The following is an 18220-nucleotide window of genomic DNA, read 5'->3' as shown; positions in this document are numbered from 1 at the left end:
ATGTGAATAGATGTGTGTATGGGTGGGCAATCGGGTGGGCGGGCGAGAGAATGTCATGATAATTTACGGATGATCACGAGGACAAGATGGTTGGGAAGATGGATGGGTGGGTGGGTGTGGGGGTCAACGGGTGAGTGAGTGAACAGAAAACCTCCGCGTGGCTAAATGCCTGTCACCTTGCCCAGAAGCAGAGGGTGGTCTGGGTTCTGGGATTTGAGTTAATTGTCCTTCGCTGGGGAAACCAGTGCCAATTAGGCAAATAGACCCAGTCCCAGCAGGTCCTGCGGCAGGCTCGCTAATTGACTCCGACCTGACAGCCCCGGCTTGGACTTACCGTGGCCTGTGTCTTATTGATTTGTAATTTACACTCCACTCACATCCAAAAGGATTTGAGGTGACTTATATGATTAAACCCACATGAAATAGGACATTTAGAAATTAAGTGAGACCGTGAAGAGGCCACAGAGCAGAGTGGTTAAAAGTACCTGGTTCACCTCCTAGTGTTGTGCTTCCTGGCTGTGTGATCTGGGGCAGGGTGCTTAACCTCTCTGAAGCTTTATTTCCCCTCATCCACGGGGAGGAAGGAAGGCAGAGAGGTTGGGCCAGAAGGTGTGCAGATGATAGATAGATAGATACTGAAGTGGGATGCTGAGCAAATGGGTGGGTGGGAAGGAGAAGGGGTGGAGGTGATTGGCTGAGAGGAATGATGGACAGATGGTGAGTGTGTAAGTGGGGTGGGTGGATGGGCAAACCGGGACCATAATAACTTATCTCATAGGAGATGTGAGCATCAAAAGAAGTAATGTATGTGACAGCTCGGCACAGCGGTTGGCACAAAGTAAGCGCTTTGAATTATAGCCAGCCCTCCGTCTCCACAGGTCTCACCTCCGTGGATTCGGCCAACCAGGGATCAAAAATAATTTTTAAAAATTACATCCGAGCTGAACATGCCCGGGCCTGTTTTTTCTCGTCAGTGTTCCCTGAACAATGCAGCATGATAATATTTATATAGCGTTTACGTGGGGTTGGCTGTTACATGGAATCCAGGCGGGCTCTAAAGTACACAGGAGAATTTCAAAGGTTTTATGCAAATCCTGTGTCGCATTCTGTAAGGGACTTGGATCTGTGGGGTCCTGGAACCCAGCCCCCTTGGACACCCAGGGACAGCTATCATGCCCATGTCATCTTGATACAGTGACCACGTTGCCTGGAGCAAAAGTCCAGATGCCTAGACTCGTGGAGGTGGGAGGAGTGGCCTTGGCCTTCAGGTCTGCTGGGTGGTCATCGGTGAGGTGGTTTCAACAGCAGCCTGACCCGTCGCCCAGTCCCCTGGAGGGGCCTCCGAGTCGAAGACACTGCAGGCAGGTAACCAAGGCGATGACTGAGCCCCACCGTGGCCACAGGAACCCCGCTTCCCAGGTCACCGGGGAGGGCTTCTCTGAGGAGGTGACATTTGAGATGGGTCTTGAAGGTCGGGTGTGAGTGTCCCAGGCAGGTCAGAAGGGTGAGGAACATCTCAGGGAGCAGGAACAGCACCTTGGGTGCCCGCAGCCTGGTGGCCGAGGGGAGCGTGGAGTATGTAGCAACGCACCCCATAAACACCGGGGCCCGGCTCTGCCGTGTCTTGCTACGTAAAGTCTGGACTTTCTTTTCTCCATAAAAAGACCACAACAGCCAGTCCTCCCTCAGCAGGCAGGATAAAGCAACAGGACTCAGTGTCATACCCACACACAGTAGGTCTCAGTAATGCCAGCTGCCGTGATCAGTCACCTCCTGTTAGATAGGAAGGGCGTGTGCGTTCATTTAAGTAAAGGAGACTTAAAAATTGAAACCAGTGGGCGAGTGCTGGCCGCCAGAGGCCACCTGGTGTGCGGGGGAGACTGGAGGGCCGTAGGCTCGGGTTCGATTTCTGACTTGCTGTGTGACCCTGGTCAAGTTGCCCAACCCCTCTGAGCTTCAGCTTCCATAAGAATACAGTGAGAAGGGCGAAGGCGTCCCCGGGGTGGCTGTGAGAGCTGAAGGAGCTCTTCATGTGTCCAGGGCCCTTCCGCCCCCGCCTGCCTTCCTTCCCCTCCCCAGCAGGCCCTGGTGTTCATTTACCGCCCCCCCACCCCCCCAGCAACCCCGTCTCAGACCCCCATCCATCATCCTGTCCTTCGCAGAGGTTAAGTGGGTCCCCAAGCAGCGAATCCAAGCTCTCGAGGCCCCTGCTGCACAATGCTGCCCGCTGTTAGCCAGCGCCCGGCCGGCCCAAGGATTGGGTTTCCGCCGGCGGCCGGCACTGGATGCCCAGAGCAGCGGCCGGCAGCAGGCAGGGGACAGAGCGGAGCAGCCGGCGTCACAGGGTCGCCCCCGCCCAGGCGTGAGAAAGCGCGGGGCCTCCAGGCAGGCAGCGTAGGGCCTGCAGGAGGACAGGAGGGACGTTGCTCTGAGAGTCCTGGGCAGCAGGATTTTACATTAGCAGGGTCCCCGCTCCTCCAGCCCCAGGGCCGGACAGCTGCTGCCTGAGGGTGGGTTTCACTAGAACGTCCGCGGCCTTCCAGGACCTGGCCCTCCCTGGCTCCTCGGGCTTTGCCAGCCCCAGACCCACCTTGTGGTGGGCCAGGGAGCCCCAGGCCCTCTCAGACTCCCATCACGTGTTCAGAGGACAGGCCTCGGGAAACCCGGTCCAGCTGGCCTGGGTTCAAATCCCAGCTCTGCTTTTTAGGGCTGTGTGGCATTGGGCAGATCTGCAAGCCTCTCTGGGCGAGTCTCCTCACCGGTTCAGTCTTGCAGGGCAGGCAGAGCTTCTAGCTCAGAACCTGACACCCAGGGCGGTCAGGGGTGAGAGCAGGGGTTCCCATCCCTTTCTTGAGCCAGTGCAGCCGGTGGCTTCTGGGATCAGCCAAAAAAAAAGAGTCAAATGTGGCCTTGCTCCTTACTGGCCCCAGGGCCTTGTGGGAACCTGCCTCAGTTTCCGCCTAAGTTTGCTGTGGGGCGTCGAGGGGATGACACTGATGGAGGACCTCCCCATGGGTGGCTTCTGCCAGGGCTAGCCACTCCCGAGGGGCTTTGCTCGTCAAGTTCCCCCAGTGCCTCCCTGAGTCCTCAAAGCCATGCCGTGAGCTACTGGAGCAGGGTTGGCACCCCCATCTTACAGATACGGAAGTTGAGGCTCAGAGAGGAAGGGACTTTTCCCCAAGCTGCTCCGTGACCTTGAACTTCACCTCCTGGAGGCCGACTGTTGCCTTTTCTTGGAATTTCTGATTTGGACCATGAAAATCATGCTCTGGGCCCGTCGCAGAGAGTCTGGGTTAGGCTCCAGGCTGTGGCTGGCATCTGACCGCCAGGCCTGGGTTCCAGGCAGCTCAGCCCCAGCCCAGACAGGGCAGGCCTCCCCAGCAGGCCCTGCACAGCCTCTGCCACTTGGGCCACATGCCTGGCTGTTTGCTATCTGGGTCGTGGGCTGCTGTCCTGTCTGCAGGAAAAGACCCCTGAGTGAGCTGCCGAGTGTCCATGTATTTTCAGTGTCCAACCCTCCTGCCCCAGCTGGCCCCCACCTTGAATGTCATTTTCTCTGTGTCTCAAAGGTTCTTAGGACACACCATGTCACTACCCTCCCCTGGAATCCTCCATAGCTCCCCACTGCCTATCGAGCAAGATGCCAGCCCCTCAGCCCCATGTTTGAGGCTGTCCACGTTCTTGCTGATCCTGGGCCACCACAGCTTCCCACCAAGGGCTTTGGTCCCACAGCCTGGGACACTTTGCCCAGAGCCCCCCACTGAGGGCTGGTCATTGGTTTTGCTGTGACCCAGGTGCCCTCCCCCCTATGCCTTTGACCCTGTGGTGCCCTCTGTGTGGCCTGCCCTTCCCCTCTCTGAGATGCCTCTCCGACTTCCCTGGTCAGAGCTCTGTGCCCTGGCACCCCACCTGGACCAGCCATCTTGCCCCCTCTCCCTGTCTTGAGTTCATGCGCCGGGCACTGTCTGGGAGCTCCTGGAGGCAGGGACCCTGGTATCCGTCTGCATCTTGTGCCTGGCGCACCCTGGGTGGAGTAGGTGTCCACTGGATGACCGTGACTTTGCCAGATGGGGAGAAGTCAAGGACAGCCACCAGGGAGAAGGGAGGAGGCTCTGAGCTCCATTTTGGAAGAGAAGCAGGAAGGGCCGCGCATTCCAGGGAGAACATTCTGGAAGTGTCACGTCCCTAAGGCTCAGGAAGTACAGTGCCTTCTGCAAGCAGAAGGCAAATCAGGATGGCTGGACCCTCGGGGCGTGGAAGAGAGGAGCCAGGAGGTTAGTGCTGGTCCAGTTGGCAGGGGCCTTGGACACTGGGAGCCAGGACTCTGTCCTGCAGACTTGGGTGTTAGGCTCAGTGGCGATATGACCAGACGCGGGCCTTGGGAACATCACCCAGCTCCATGTGCAGGGCCGAGGCGCCTACTGTGCGCCAGGCCCAGGGATGACGACACGGTGGTGAGCAGGCAGCACAACGTCACCCAGAATGAGGCCCCGGAGACAGCAGGTCTGCAGTGCTCACCCACAGGATGTCACTTAGTTCTCACAAGGACCCGTTTAGCAGATGACACAGGCTTGCTTACCCACCAGAAAGTGCCAGAGCCAGGGACAGGGCCCAGGCTGTCTGCCCGGGACCTCCCGCCCTCACAGCCTCCCGGAGGAGAGAACACACATGCACCCAGAGGCCCCACGTCCTGGTTTTGTCTGGTCTATGTTTCAGTCCATGGCTGCAGCGACTAAAAACTAACTCAGGTGGGAGGAGGCAGAGGGAGGTTCACCGCCTGGCTCTGCCCTGTGCCCTTGTGAGGGTCGCCTTCACTCTCTGACCTCAGTTTCCTCATCTGTAAAATGGGGTTCTTAACAGCACAGACCGCAGGCTCACCTGGGCCCGGAGTAGCATTGAGAGTGTCGTGGCCAAGGCTTGCCACACCTAGGTGCCTCGTGAAAGTCCCCTTCTCACCCCCTCCCCACGATCACATATTTATTAGCCCAGACAAATAGTGTCTGTGGCCCTGGCGCATGATGGCTCGAGAGGGCGTCAGACAGAGCCGACTGGGGCAGGCTAAGGAGCCAGGGGCAGCCATCTGCCCCAGACGGAGAGCAGGGGGCCCCCACGCAGCCACCTCGTCGGCCTAGCGCTAACGACTTCAGTGTGTCTCCCCTTTTAGCTCAAATATTTCTGAAATGCACACTGCTCATTCACACGTAGCCGGAGGGCCGGGGCCTCCCCAGCCGGGCAGTCAGGGCCTCCTGATTACTTTCTTCTGTGCGGTCTCCAGGAAGGAGAGGGGGTGCCGCACAGCGGGGCCAGGGCCAAGACCGTGCGCGTGGCCCACAGCCTGGGTTCTCCCTGAGGAACGGAGGCCCGGCCCGGCTTCTGCCGGATGCTGACGTCTGGGTGCCTCACCGTCCCCTGCTGGGCATTGGGTGGTGTTCGTAAGAGGGACTTACAGCAGCTAGGACCTGGGAGCTGGATGTCAGTAGGACTGGCGGGGGGGCGGGCGCAGGGGCAAGGGAAAGAGCTGCTGGCAGGGTGGGCCGGGTTAGGGCTAGTGGCCGGCAGGGAGGAGCCAGGGGCGTCCCCTCCTCCAGAAAGCCCTCCGCGCCCCGGCCGCTCCTCCTTCCCTCTGCTCGGTTTCCACAACCCCAAGTACACCCTGCGCGTCCCCACGGTGGTCTTTGTCACGTCCGAGGGGTGATTATTTATCTGAGTACAGTTAACAGTGGCTTCCCTGCATGAGGGATTGTCACTGTCACCGTGGGGATGGGGATGGGGACATCTCCACCACTTCAGAGGCAGCTCGATGAACCCGGCCACCCCGAGCCCGGGCCGCGAGGAGATGCCGTGTCGTCTCTGGGCGAGTTTCGTTGTAACAGTCCTGGTTTTACTTCCCTTCTTTCTTTGGCTAGTGACACTGGCTTTCCATTTACCATGGACGATTACTTTTTTCCTTTTTAAAATGTACTTAAAAAGAAAGAGGAAAAAATAATTGGAAGAAAAATAGTAAGTGGACCATGGTCCAGGATGTAGGTGAGAGGGCCCTGGTCCTGTCGTCCACGGGAGGCTAGAGGCTGGGAGTCCAAGCCCCATGGATAGGAGCAGGGACCTACTATGTGCCAAGCCCTGAGCTGCTTGGGGACCCCAGCACCTGCCCTTCAGGGTCACAGACACCATTGGAAGAGAATAGTAGCTGTGGACAGTTGCCACCCAGGACACCTGCAGTTTTGAGGACCCCCTGAAGCACCAGTGGCTGCAGGGCTTTGGGCTGGGGTGGATCCCAGAGGACTTCCAGGTGGAAGTGACCTGAGTTGGCACTTCACAGATGAGGAGCGTCAGGGCAGGCAAAGAAGGCGTGGAGGGGAGGGGGTCAGAGGAACAGCACCCGCGGGGTTGGGGCCAGAGGCCCCACACAGCGCATGCACCTGGAGGGCGGCTTGCAGACGGAATGGGTGGTGCCCTTGGGCAGTTCCTCAGCTTTGGCAGGACTGTTTGTCCATCTGTGAAATGGGACCGTAGCAAGCAGCTCTCAGCTTTGCTGTGCAGATGTTGGCGAGTTTCTGGCTCTTAATGGGGTGTCAGTGGCTGTGAGGTCCCTCCCTCTGCAGATTTTTGGAACTGGAGGGAGATGTCTGGGTGTTATGGGAGGAGGAAATGCTGGGGACCGGGGCGGCTCGGCTTCCTGAACCCACCTAGGTTCCTGGGCGAGATCAACTCCAGATTCCCCACGGGATGGAGTTTGGCTTGAGCCTGGTTTGAGGAGAACAAAGAAGAAACTTGGGGCGTCTCCGGCGAGCAGCTCAGAGGCCGGGACGGCCCCTCCTCACAGCCTGTGGCCGCCGTGCGGAGGCTGATGTTTGTCAGATGTTGGCCATGGCCTGGGGACGGGAGGCCAGGCAGGCTGAGCCAGGGGCTCTGGGACCTGCCTTCGCTTTCAGGGCCCACTTAATGAGCCCAAAGGAAGTGGCGTGTGGGCAGACACTGGGTGGACCAGAAAGCACTGCGCCCCACCTAAAAATAACAACCCACCGAGTGAGGACGGAGCTGTGCGGGCTCCGAGCCGCCGCTCTCTGCCTGTGATCAGCCTGCACACCCGCGCTGGGCACGCGTGTCCGCCATTTTGCAGGCAGGGACGCTGAGGCTGAGGAGGCCCCAAGGTGCCAAGGCAAGGAAGCGGGAGACGGCGCAGACGTCAGCTCCCCCTGACCTCCAGGCCCGGTCCATGAGCCCGGCCTCCCTGCCTTTGGCGCAGACAGAGGGAGCCATCAAGACTGAAGTGTGCGGGGCCAAGGGGACACTGCCCCAGCCCAGTGGTGGTGACACAGAGCCAGGTTCTAGTTCCACAAACTTCACAGGCCCTCCCAGGCCCTTCCTGCTGGTGACCCAGGGGTCTGTCCCTCTGAGCGTCTCCCGTGTCCCTCCCCAGGGATTCTGGGGAGCCCAGGTTTGGGCGTGACTTTTAGTGGGTGTCTCTGGCCGGTCATTTGCTCCCCCTGGGCCTGAGTTTCCACCCTCAGAATGAGGCCGTCAGTTCCCAGCCCTCCTTCTCTGGGCCACGGAAACTTCCAGCGCTCCTGCTCTGGGTCAGCCCAGGAATCCCGCCAAGGGGTGTGGGCCACCTGCTCGGGGGCTCGCCTCCTCCCCGCCACGGCCCCTTTCTGTCCCAGGCGGAGTCTCCTCTCCCTGCTCCGCGCGGCTCCCAGCAGCTGTTCCTCGGGCCCAGGCCAAGAGCCCGGCTTGGCGCGTCTCTGGCTGAGGCTCTGGCTGAGGCCGATGAGAGAAAACAGGTTAAAAGTTCAGCCCTTGTTCTCTCCAGGAAGAAAAATCTGTAGCATTTGGAGTGTGAAAAGAAACCCTTTTTTTCGGCTCCAAAGCTGCATAATAGAACTTCCCTCCAATTTGCCATCAAAAAGATGCCCTTGGCACCTCCCGCCCCGCCAACCCCTCCCCACGGTGGCCCCCGTGCAAAGGGACACAGTGGCCACAAACAGAACCACAGGTGGTCCTGGGGACGCCTCTGCATCCTGTCTTGTCAGCTTAGGGGTCTGACTGGGGTCACCTCTAGCCTGATGCCTCCTCCCTCCCCATCCTCGGTTCCCATCGGTGACAAAGTTCACACCCTCGCGACCTCCCACTGAGACCTTCTCAGTGACCTGAACCTGGACACCGTGCCCGAAACTCCAGGCCCCAGTGCCTCCAGACCATCAGACTCATTGTCTTAGGTGCCTAGAAATGTACAGGGTGCAGGCAGGACATCACTTCCCACCCTGCCACCAACTCCTATGTGATCTTTGGGAAGTCCCTCCCACCCTGTGCCTCAGCTGCCCAGGGCTGGACAGGGCTAGCCTCTCAGATGGTCGGGGTTCGTCTCCTGGGGCACCGCGGTGAGCAGCACTGTGTGGCCGCAGAGGGCAGGATCGTGCCTGGCACTGGAGCGCGGCAGAGCGTGTGCCTCCTAGCTATGGTCAGTGAGCTGGGTGACATGGAAGGTCCCACTGTGACCTTCTCAGTCTCTCTGCTTACTGTCTGGGAGCCTTTTCATTCAGGCCTCATCGCCACCACCAGGCTGTGAACCCCTCCTTCGTAGGGTTGGCCTTTAGCTGGTTTCCCTCTGGGGGGTGCCCCGCATGGTGCCTGGCACAAGGGCTTTTGGGATCTAATTGTTGAGTCAATGCTTGAAACGGGTCGATTTAAATCCGTTCGATTCAATTCACAAAGTGTTCTGAGGGCTGCGGGTGAGCTCAGGGGCAGAGCGCTGCCTAGCACACGAGGCCCTGGGTTCCCGAGGCCTGAGGAGGTAGCATCCAGGTCCTGGAGCAGCAGCGGGCGTCCCTGTGAGGGTGTGTGGGCCAGAGAGTGAGGAGGGGCAGCAGGAGGGGCCAGTGCATTTTTGAGAATTTGAAGATGCAAGCCAAAAAGTGCACAGATACCCAAATCTGGCGTCAAAGTGAAAGGCTTCGGTGATGGATTCCCTGGAACCCATCCAGGAGACCCCGTCCCGGCTCTTGCCTGCCCGGGTCAACCGAAATGAGGGAAGGACAGACTCGTTAGAGGAGATGGGCCGCGGGGATGGGGAGGAGGCTGACCATTAAGTTGCGCCTAGAGGCGCGGAACCCTAGAGGGGATGATTGGCCAGGTGTGGGAGGAGGTGGGTCCCAAGGGAGGGCTGTCCGCTGACTGGGGCAGTGGAAGTGGGCGGGGCTCTGTAGGAAGGACCTCGAGGGGAGGAGTCTTAGACCCCCCCATAGAGTGAGTGACTTTGCTGGTGGGCGGGGCGGGGCCATGACTCCTTGCTCTCCCCACAGAAACGCTGATGGACTCCACTACGGCGACGGCAGAGCTGGGCTGGATGGTGCATCCCCCATCAGGGGTGAGTCCGTGGTCCCCCAACCCTACTGGGTTCCCCCATGCTGTCTCGGGCTCGGTTGCAGGACCTGAGTGCCCCTTCACATTCCAGCCCCTCTCCCCTCTTCAGGGCCCAGAGCCAGGCTGCTCATGTCCCACCCTCCCAATCCCCTACCATTGATGGAGCGCCCGTTACCATGACAACCGGCTGGATGCGTTCAGCCTTTATCCCAGGGAATCCTCCAGGCGAGGCTGAGAAGTAGATACTCACACAACCCCCATTTCAGATGAGAAAAGTGAGCTCTCACTGCCCAAGGACGCTCTGTGTCGCGAGGTGTGGGGCACCTGTGCACACGTCACCTCCAGTCCCTTTTAGCTGAGCTCAGAGCCACCTGCCCAGGACCCTGCGGCTAACAAGTGCAGGGGCTCAGGTTTGTTTTCTTTGGTGCTGGGGATGGAACCCAGGGCCTGTGCTTGCTGGGCACACACTCCATGCTGAGCTGCACCCCAGGGCTCAGGTTTGTATCCAGGGCTGTGACCTGTCTCTCTCTGGCCCCTTCCTGGGTCCCCATCACACCAGGACTCTCTGGGTCTGGGCATCGTATTTCCTTGGGTGGAGACTGTGCCTATGCCGTGAGGTTCCCGAGGGCAAGATCTCCAGTTCTTTCTCCCCAGCACCTGCGCAGAGGGAGAAGCTATGGGGTCAGACACTCCCAAGACGCTGTCCCAATGCCACCTGCCAGGTCTGAGCTTTGGTTTCCTCATCTATGAAGTGGTCCTAATGATGCTGTTGTGAGATTTTCCTGCAAAGTGTCTAACACAGAGCTTGGCCTAGGTTGGTCCCCAAGAGAGAGAGTGGCTGTACTAATTATCACTGTCGTCATTGTCATCTCATCCATTTTAATATTCATTTCCCCTCCCCTGGTTTCTGGGGGAGGACCCTGGACGCCACAGCCCAGCCCTGCCCTCCCCCCACCCTCCAGGGACTCAGCTGCTGCCCCAGGGAACTGTCCCCCCTCTACCCCCAGGCCTGCGCTCTCAATAGGCAGGGCCCCAGGGTCAGGCCTCTTTCTGTGGCTCTTTCTTGTCACCAATTTTCCATCTGCGAAGGCCGCTGGGCCCAGCGGCCCCACCCTGCCAGTAATGAGGCCAGGCTGGGCTGCAGGGCCCCCGGACGCAATTATTTGGGGTGTTTGGGCTGCAGGGCCTCCGCATGTTAATTAGAGAGAGGGGAGAAAGGCAGAGTGCTCTAATTAAGTGCTCTAATTAAGTTCTGAAGAAGAGCAGCAGTTGTAACAAGGGGCTGACTTTGTCACATGGTGCCACCAAAAAAAAAATTAAATGCAATGTAGGGAGCGTCAGGGTCGCCATTGGAGTAGAGGCCAGGCCAGCAAGCCTCCCTAGGCCCGCATGTCTTGCTCTCCCCAGGCCACAGCCTTCACTCTGCCCTGCAAGGACTTGGCCAGAGAATCTGTGCAGCAAAAAGACAAAGAATACCCACTGGAGGGTGACGTCCCTGTCACCTACCATTCCCACAGTCACATTTGGCAGTTGGGGAAATCGAGGCCCAGGGAGAGGAAGGGATTGCCCAGGGCCTGCATCAGGCCAGCAGGCTGTGTCCCGGGCAGCCTAAGCTAGCATATCTGGTCTATGTGACCTGGGTCAAGTGAGGTTGCTGGCCCCGTACATGTGCAAATCATGGCCAAGAAATAAGACCGTGAGGACACAGGTGCTGGGCCTGGCCAGGAAGCCAGGAGGACTCTGCCGTAGGGTCCCAGGTGAAGCCAAGGGCACAGGAGAAGAGAGCAGAGGCGGCTGCCCCTAGTAAGCTCCCACCCGCTGCAGAGGCCCTGCCCCCATGTCCCCAAAAGCCCAAGGGAGAGTAGATGAACTCAAGCCCAGGCACCAGGGGACAGTCTGCGGCAGAGAGGTCAAGGAAAGGTGCTCAGGCCGGGGTGTGGCCCAGTGACAGCTAAGCCTGAGGCCCTGGGCCGACTGTCTCCCAGTACCCAAGTCCAAACAAAACCAAGGAGGCTCAGCCGCGGTCCAGCTCAGCCTGAGAGTGCATGGAGATGACCCACCCTGGGTCACAGAGGCCAGCCCTGTGTCGCTCAGGCGGGGTCCCAGGCAGGGAGGGCAGGAGAGCCCCGAAAGGCACCTGACAGCAGCCTGAGCTCCCAGGAGACCTAGCAGCCGAGAGCCCAGAGGGGAGCTGCTCTCCTAGGAAGGACTCTGACTTCCGGGTCCCCGAGGCAGCCAGGGGGGCCGTCTTTCCCATCAGACTAGGAGTCCCCAGAGGCAAGGACTTATCTCCCTGGTCAGGCAGGGAGCTCCCAGAGGGCAGAAGGTCCGCCTCCCCATCACACTGGAAGCTCCCATCAGGAAGCTTGCTCTCGCAGGGACCCCGAAGGACAGGGACCTCCCAATTTTCCCTTCCAAGTGGCCACTTCCTGAGATCAGGGTTCAGGTCTTCTTTATCAGATAGTGAGCCACACCACCCATGTCACCTGGGGGAGTGCCACGCCGCACGCCCTTCCCACTGAATTGTGTGTGGCTCTGACCAGCCGGGGGTTCCTTAGAGTCCGGGCTCTGTTGCTCCCCTCCAATTGGGAATTTCCTCCATCTCAGACTGGAGGAGCCCAAAGGCAGAGTCTGGGTCCCCACATGGGTGTTCGCAGGGGCTGAGCCCTCCTTCCCCCTCCTGACTGGCATCTCCCCGGCAGTGGGAAGAGGTGAGCGGCTACGACGAGAACATGAACACCATCCGGACGTACCAGGTGTGCAACGTCTTTGAGTCGAGCCAGAACAACTGGCTGCGGACCAAGTTCATCCGGCGCCGCGGCGCCCACCGCATCCACGTGGAGATGAAGTTCTCCGTGCGCGACTGCAGCAGCATCCCCAGCGTGCCCGGCTCCTGCAAGGAGACCTTCAACCTCTACTACTACGAGGCTGACTTTGACTCAGCCACCAAGACCTTCCCCAACTGGATGGAGAATCCCTGGGTGAAGGTGGATACCATTGCCGCCGATGAGAGCTTCTCCCAGGTGGACCTGGGTGGCCGGGTCATGAAGATCAACACCGAGGTGCGCAGCTTCGGGCCCGTGTCCCGCAATGGCTTCTACCTGGCCTTCCAGGACTACGGCGGCTGCATGTCCCTCATTGCTGTGCGCGTCTTCTACCGCAAGTGCCCCCGCGTCATCCAGAACGGCGCCATCTTCCAGGAGACCCTGTCAGGGGCCGAGAGCACGTCGCTGGTGGCTGCCCGGGGCAGCTGCATTGCCAACGCGGAGGAGGTGGACGTGCCCATCAAGCTCTACTGCAACGGGGACGGCGAGTGGCTGGTGCCCATCGGCCGCTGCATGTGCAAAGCGGGCTTCGAGGCCGTGGAGAACGGCACCGTCTGCCGAGGTAAGAGCCGCGGCAGGGGGGCCCTGCGAGGCAGGGAGTTGGAGCTGGGCAGTCGGGGCCCAGGCTGGCCAGGGCAAAGGCCTGGAGCTGAGCCTCGGGCTCTCTATGGTGGGTTTCCAAACCCCCGGCTTTGCCCAGACAGCACTTCCAGAACCACGGTCCAGGCGCAGATCACAGGAGGATGCCCTGCGACGTGGGCTGGTGGGAAGATGGGGGCCTTTCGTTTTAATTACTATGTGATGATTTATGGTGGTCAATGGTGTTTCTTTTTCTTCACTGCAAAAGTGACACAGTTTCTCGTTTAAGAAAATGAATGTCATGCTAGATGCCATCTAGAGGTTAAGGAGGGGTCGGCTATTGAGCTTTTGCTCTATCAGTCAGTATAGGCCGGGCGAAGGTGACGTGACAAAACAGAAAGTGTGTTTCTCACTCAGTGCTGCACATGCATCATGGGTCAGCTTGAGACTCCTCCCTCTGGAGCCAAGTGGGTGGAGGAGCCACTGTGAGGAATGTCACCATCATTAGTACCAAAGGAGGGCCCGTGTAACACATTACATCCGACTCGGAGGCTGCCACCTGGAGTGGCCGAGCCTCACTTCTCTGCTCATCCCAGTGGCCAAAGCGGGCCCTGTGATCACTCCCAATTTCCACTCTCACTGTGAACTGGGCCTTGTGACCACTTTGTATGACGCGCTGGAAGGTTCTCTGTTCTCTGAAGAAACCTCAGAGGGGTCATGCAGAGGGTCAGTGGGGGATCTGGGATTCTCACCAGGGAGTGCTCCAAAGCCAGCCCTTTTAACCAGGCTCCTAGTTAAGGAAACACGGTGAGTAACAGCAGCACAGGTGGTGATCAGTTGGTGCCAAGGGTTGGTAAAGGCCTCCCGTTGGTGGGCTAGGCCACGCTTTTCCACTGAGCAGATCCATGGATTTGGCTTTATATCCTTGGAAAGAACAAACCTTGGGAGATAACAGGGTGGGAGGTGCACACCAGAAACCAGTCAGTGTTGGTTTATTCAGTCATGAAACCTTCACAGGCCTGCTCTGTGTTGGACCTTGTCCTGAGCATCAGGTAATGCAGAGAAGAACCCAACTGTGGCCGTCCCCTGGAGCGCTCAGTCCCCGGGGGACACGGACCTGTAAATGGACACGGTTTGAGGCATTAGACTTGTTTTAATAGGAACCGTTTAGGCTGCAATGGGCACAGAAAGTGACAGAAGGCTGCACAGCGGAGGTGCCATTGGCGCCGTCTCGGGGGGAGCTCTGTTGGTAGGTGGCCCAGGACTTCTGGAAGGCGGAGCGGCATGAATGCGTCTTCCGATGTGAAGCAGCTTGGCCCGAGAGGGGGCCTGCTTGGGTACAGCCAGAGCCAAAAGCTGGAGATATAGAAAGAGCTGCGTCCGGAGCGAGGCTCAGATGGGGCGGCGGGCGCGTCCTCGACTGCTGCTGAGGTAATCACCCCAGGACTCGGCTGAGCAAACCAACCCAGCATCCGTCTCACCGTTTCCCGGATCAGCCATCCAGGGGGGGCTTGGACTGTACCTCTCTGTTGACTGGGGACTGTGGTGTCATTTGCAGGCTTCATGGGAAGGGTCTGCTCCCCTGCTCCCAAAGGTCGATCACAGGGCCACCTTAGAGGTGCCCTCCTGGCCAGTGGGGAGGGTTCTGGAGGATGCCGGGCAGGCTGGGCCCAGCCCTGGCTCCCTTCTGCTCCTTATTCCCCTGGACTCACCAGCTCACCTAAGGCCCAGCTGCTGGGCATGCGTGGGGGCCAGTCAGGGTGTGATCCAGCTGCTGATGTGGCCTGTGGGCAGCCACCCAGATGTAGGGCTGCTCCAGCCCACATCCGCAGACGCTGGCCTGGCGGTCAGGATCGGGAGGAGGGGCAGCAACAGCCCTCGTCGGAGGGCCGCCCCGTACATTCTCACGCCCCTGCTCCTGGATCCTCTGCTCTTACTGTGGACTGGCATCATTTGGAAAGTTGGCAGAATCGCGGGTTCCCGGGTCTGGCTCGGACCTCTTCCCCAGGACTGGTCACAGGGCTCCCAGGCACCCGGGCTTGGGCTTTTGCAACCGAGCAGCCCCCATGATTCTGAACCAGGACCTTGAGCTCAGATGGGCTCGGAGATGACAGATCTTGGCCAGACCAAGCTGGGGCTCAAGGCCCAGGGGACGACCCCAAGCCCAGCCCCACCCCGCCCCAGGGAGCATCCACCCTGAGGGTAGGGGGTCAGAATCTGGAGGGTGTACTCCAGAAAGATCCATTTAATATCCCGACATCATCTGATCAGAAAAGTTCCATTGCTTTGCTCATTTATTAGTACAGAACATAAGACTGGACGGAGTCCTGGGGAGATGAGTCGGGGAGGCCCCATAGCAAGTGGCCACCACCCCGGGGGCAGGCAGCAGTGGCTAACAAAGGGTCCTACTTCCCAGCACAGTGAGTTTACAAAGCTAAGCTGGTTCACTCCCACCCACTGTCTGTGGTGCCCACTGTGTGCAGAGCACAGTGAGAGAAGCCAGCCATTCAACAAGCATGTATTAAGTACCTACTGTTTGCCATTTAGCCCTCTGACCAATGTGTGTTGAGGACCTACTGTGTAGCAGACACATGCTGGGACAACAGAAATGACCAAAATAGACACGCTCGCTGCCCCCTGGAGTTCTTAGTCTGGATGGGGGACTCCAAGGGGAAATGTTAATGAACAATCAATAAACCAGTCCCAGCCGGTCCTGAGTGCCTGGAGACCCTGTGTGACAGGAGGACCTGCTGTAGGAAAGAAAGGTGGGCTTCGAGCTGGTGGGGCTGCTCTGTGGAACCCAGGAGGACCGTCCCCAGCAGAGGGTCCCTGAGAAACCCGAGACTCAGGGTCAGTGGCTCCTGGGTGAGCTGGGCACTCAGACATGGGGGACAGGGCTGGGCATGGTCCCGCCAGAGCACTTTGAGAGGATGAGGAAGAAGGTGTCCTTGCCTGGGGGTCTCAGGCGTGGGGGTGGGGGGCTGGCACGAAAGCTGGGAACACTGAGTGGAGTTGGGGGGCGGAGGGGCAGGTTGTTGGGGAATGAGGCCCTGCCCTGTGACGGTGCCGGGCACTCTGACGGAGGCCCGTGCTTTGTCCCTTCCCTGTATGACTGTCCCCTCTTTGTGCGTCTGGTCCCATTGTATCGACCGGGGCATCTAGGCCTGCGCTGGCCGTTACACCTGCCAGGTGAGGACACCAGGACTCCCTTCGAAAGACCTCAGTCCCCTCCGCTTCCCCTGTGACAGTCCCCAGCCTCCTTGGGATCACACCCCGGGGCCTCCTGCCAGCAGGTGTTTGGGGGGGGTCCCTGGAGTTCCCCCCCTGCAGCCCCCACCCACCGCCTGTTCCTGACTTTCTCGGGTCACTACTGGCTGGATCAGGAAGGGCCGCTGCCTGTCCCCAGGCTGTCTGTCGCTCCGTCCCTGTTTCCTGGCAGCCCTGCTTCCCCTGCCCAGCGGGAGCCCCCCCAGCCACCTCTGGGGGCCCTGCCCTCCTTCACCCCCGTGCCCCCGCCACGACTGCAGTGGCTCTGGGGACAGGCCCAGGTGAGCACAGGGGCTGCGGCACCCCTGGCAGACGGGCTCAGGCTCAGTGGGGTTTGACATTTAGCTGGGGGGGGCCTGGGCCAGGGCGGGGGCACTGCTGCTCGAGGCTGCGGCCAGGACTTCCCAGGCCGCAGCTGCAGGCGGCCAGCAGCCCCCCCAGCCCTGCCGCTGCTGGCCCTGCTCCCAGCCCAGCCCAGCCTGACCTTGGCTCTAGAGACCTGGTTTCAAACCCCAGCCCCGCCTCTCGCTGGCCCAGTGACCTCGGACACAGCCGACCTCCTCCGACCTCGGCTTCCCCTCTTCGGGGCGGGACTGGGGAGGGCCTGGGAGCAGGGGCCGGACTGGGACATTGGGGGGAGCCAGAGGAGGCCCAGCGCCCGGGCGGCTCCTGTGTGTTGTTCTTTTTATTTTTTTTCCCTGATGAGCTTTTTATTTTGAGGAAAAAATAACTTTTCTTTGTTGTGAAAGCCATGGGAGCTATTTGTAGAAACTTCAGAAATTGCTGATAAGCAAAAAAAAAAAAAAAAGAGAATCCAAACTTCCCACATCGCGTCACCCAGGGAGGACCATGGTCACGAGCGGCTTGGAGCCCGCCCCAGGTGACAGGAGTCACACGTACGGATTTTTTCTTTTAAAGAAAAACAATGCGCTCCTGCTGCAAGTCAGGGGGAGCGGGTGCTCGGAGGGAGGCCCTGGGCCGTGCCCATGCCCCAAGCGCCCTTCACCTCACGCCCTGCGGGTGTCTGTCGGGCCTCCTCAGGGCCGCAGCAGGGCCTTGCTGGCTCCCAGAATTGCACAGTGGAGTGAAGCCTGGCGTGGGCCGTCCGCCCCGCGGCTGGCCCAGGGATGGCCAGTCCACCGTCGGCTCCGGCTCCTGGCCCAGTCGCTCAGGATACGTTTCCAGGCGTGGGATCGCGAGGTCAGCGGCACAGACTTGCTGGAGTGCTCTGGACACCCACTGCCAAGTTACCCACAGGCAGGCGGGCCATCCCGCGGTGGCCACCCCGACAGCCGTCCCGCGGGCCCCCCAGCGCCGCCTCTTAGGCCCCCGCCTTGTCTTCTGTTTCACTCCCAGGATCCTGGGGGGGAGGGCCCGGCTCCTCTCTGGGCCCTGGAGTGGGATCCTGGGCCACCCGAGGGTGGCCTCCCTCCCACCCTGCTTCCAGGCCCAGCCCTTCCCCCAGAGCCCAGCCCAGGCACCCAGATGTATGGGGGGGGGGCGCGGGGTGGGGTGCAGGCGGCGGGGTGAGGAGGAGGGAGGCCTCCTGGCAGGGCCACTGCTGGGGAAGGGCGTGAGGTTGGAACGCGGGTGGGAGGGGAGGCCGAACCCCCGCCAGAAAGTTCTACTGTTTCCCTTGAGTGCAGGGTGGGGACAGCAGCTGGAGGAGGGGGCGGGGTGGACAGCCCTCTGGACCCCCAGGGCAGGGGCAGGGGCGAGACCACACAGGCCAGCCCCTGGGGAAGGGTTGGAGGGAGACCCGGCCAATGCCTCGAGCTGCTCACATCTCTGCTCTTAAGACCTGGGACAGTTGCACACCCTCCCCTCCCCTCCTCATCCATCCTCCGGTCCATCCTCCGGTCCATCTGTCCGTCCGTCCACCTAGCCGATGGTCACCAAATGCCAGCTTCCGGAGTTTTGCTCCTTGAAGGGGTCAGAGGTGTCCTCGTGGAGAACCAGAAGCCAGGCCCTGCTGAGGCCTTGTGTGAGCCAGGAATGTGCCAGGCGTCGGGGTCCTGGGAGAGGTCCGTCTGGCCCCTGCCCTCGAGGACATCCAGTCAGTCTGGAGGGTTGACAGTGGCCTGTGGACAGCAAAGGTGCAGGGACAGGTGTCAGGCTGAGGAGGGCAGGACAGGCAGGGGAGGCTTCCTTAATGGGGCACCAGGAGCTGGCCAGGTGAGGAGGGGGAG

The 18220-nt window shown here is 60.1% G+C and overlaps 1 protein-coding gene across 1 annotated transcript in view; it reads left to right on the top strand.

Moving 5' to 3' along the window:
* The window catches only part of Ephb2 (EPH receptor B2), a 148693-nt gene that overhangs the window by 43212 nt on the left and 87261 nt on the right, over window positions 1–18220 (top strand). The window contains exons 2-3 of the mRNA XM_046468656.2: window positions 9300–9364; window positions 12063–12747. Coding sequence (XP_046324612.2) covers window positions 9300–9364; window positions 12063–12747 — 750 coding nt within the window. The remainder of the gene's footprint in view (window positions 1–9299; window positions 9365–12062; window positions 12748–18220) is intronic.

The sequence above is a fragment of the Marmota monax genome, unplaced genomic scaffold, assembly GCF_021218885.2.
Source record: "Marmota monax isolate L192 unplaced genomic scaffold, Marmota_monax_Labrador192_F-V1.1 WCK01_AAM20220418_F8-fsc00008, whole genome shotgun sequence".
NCBI classification, from domain to species: Eukaryota; Metazoa; Chordata; class Mammalia; order Rodentia; family Sciuridae; genus Marmota; species Marmota monax.
The sequence above is the reverse complement of the archived record's forward strand: the minus strand, read 5'-3'. Positions and strand labels throughout refer to the sequence as shown.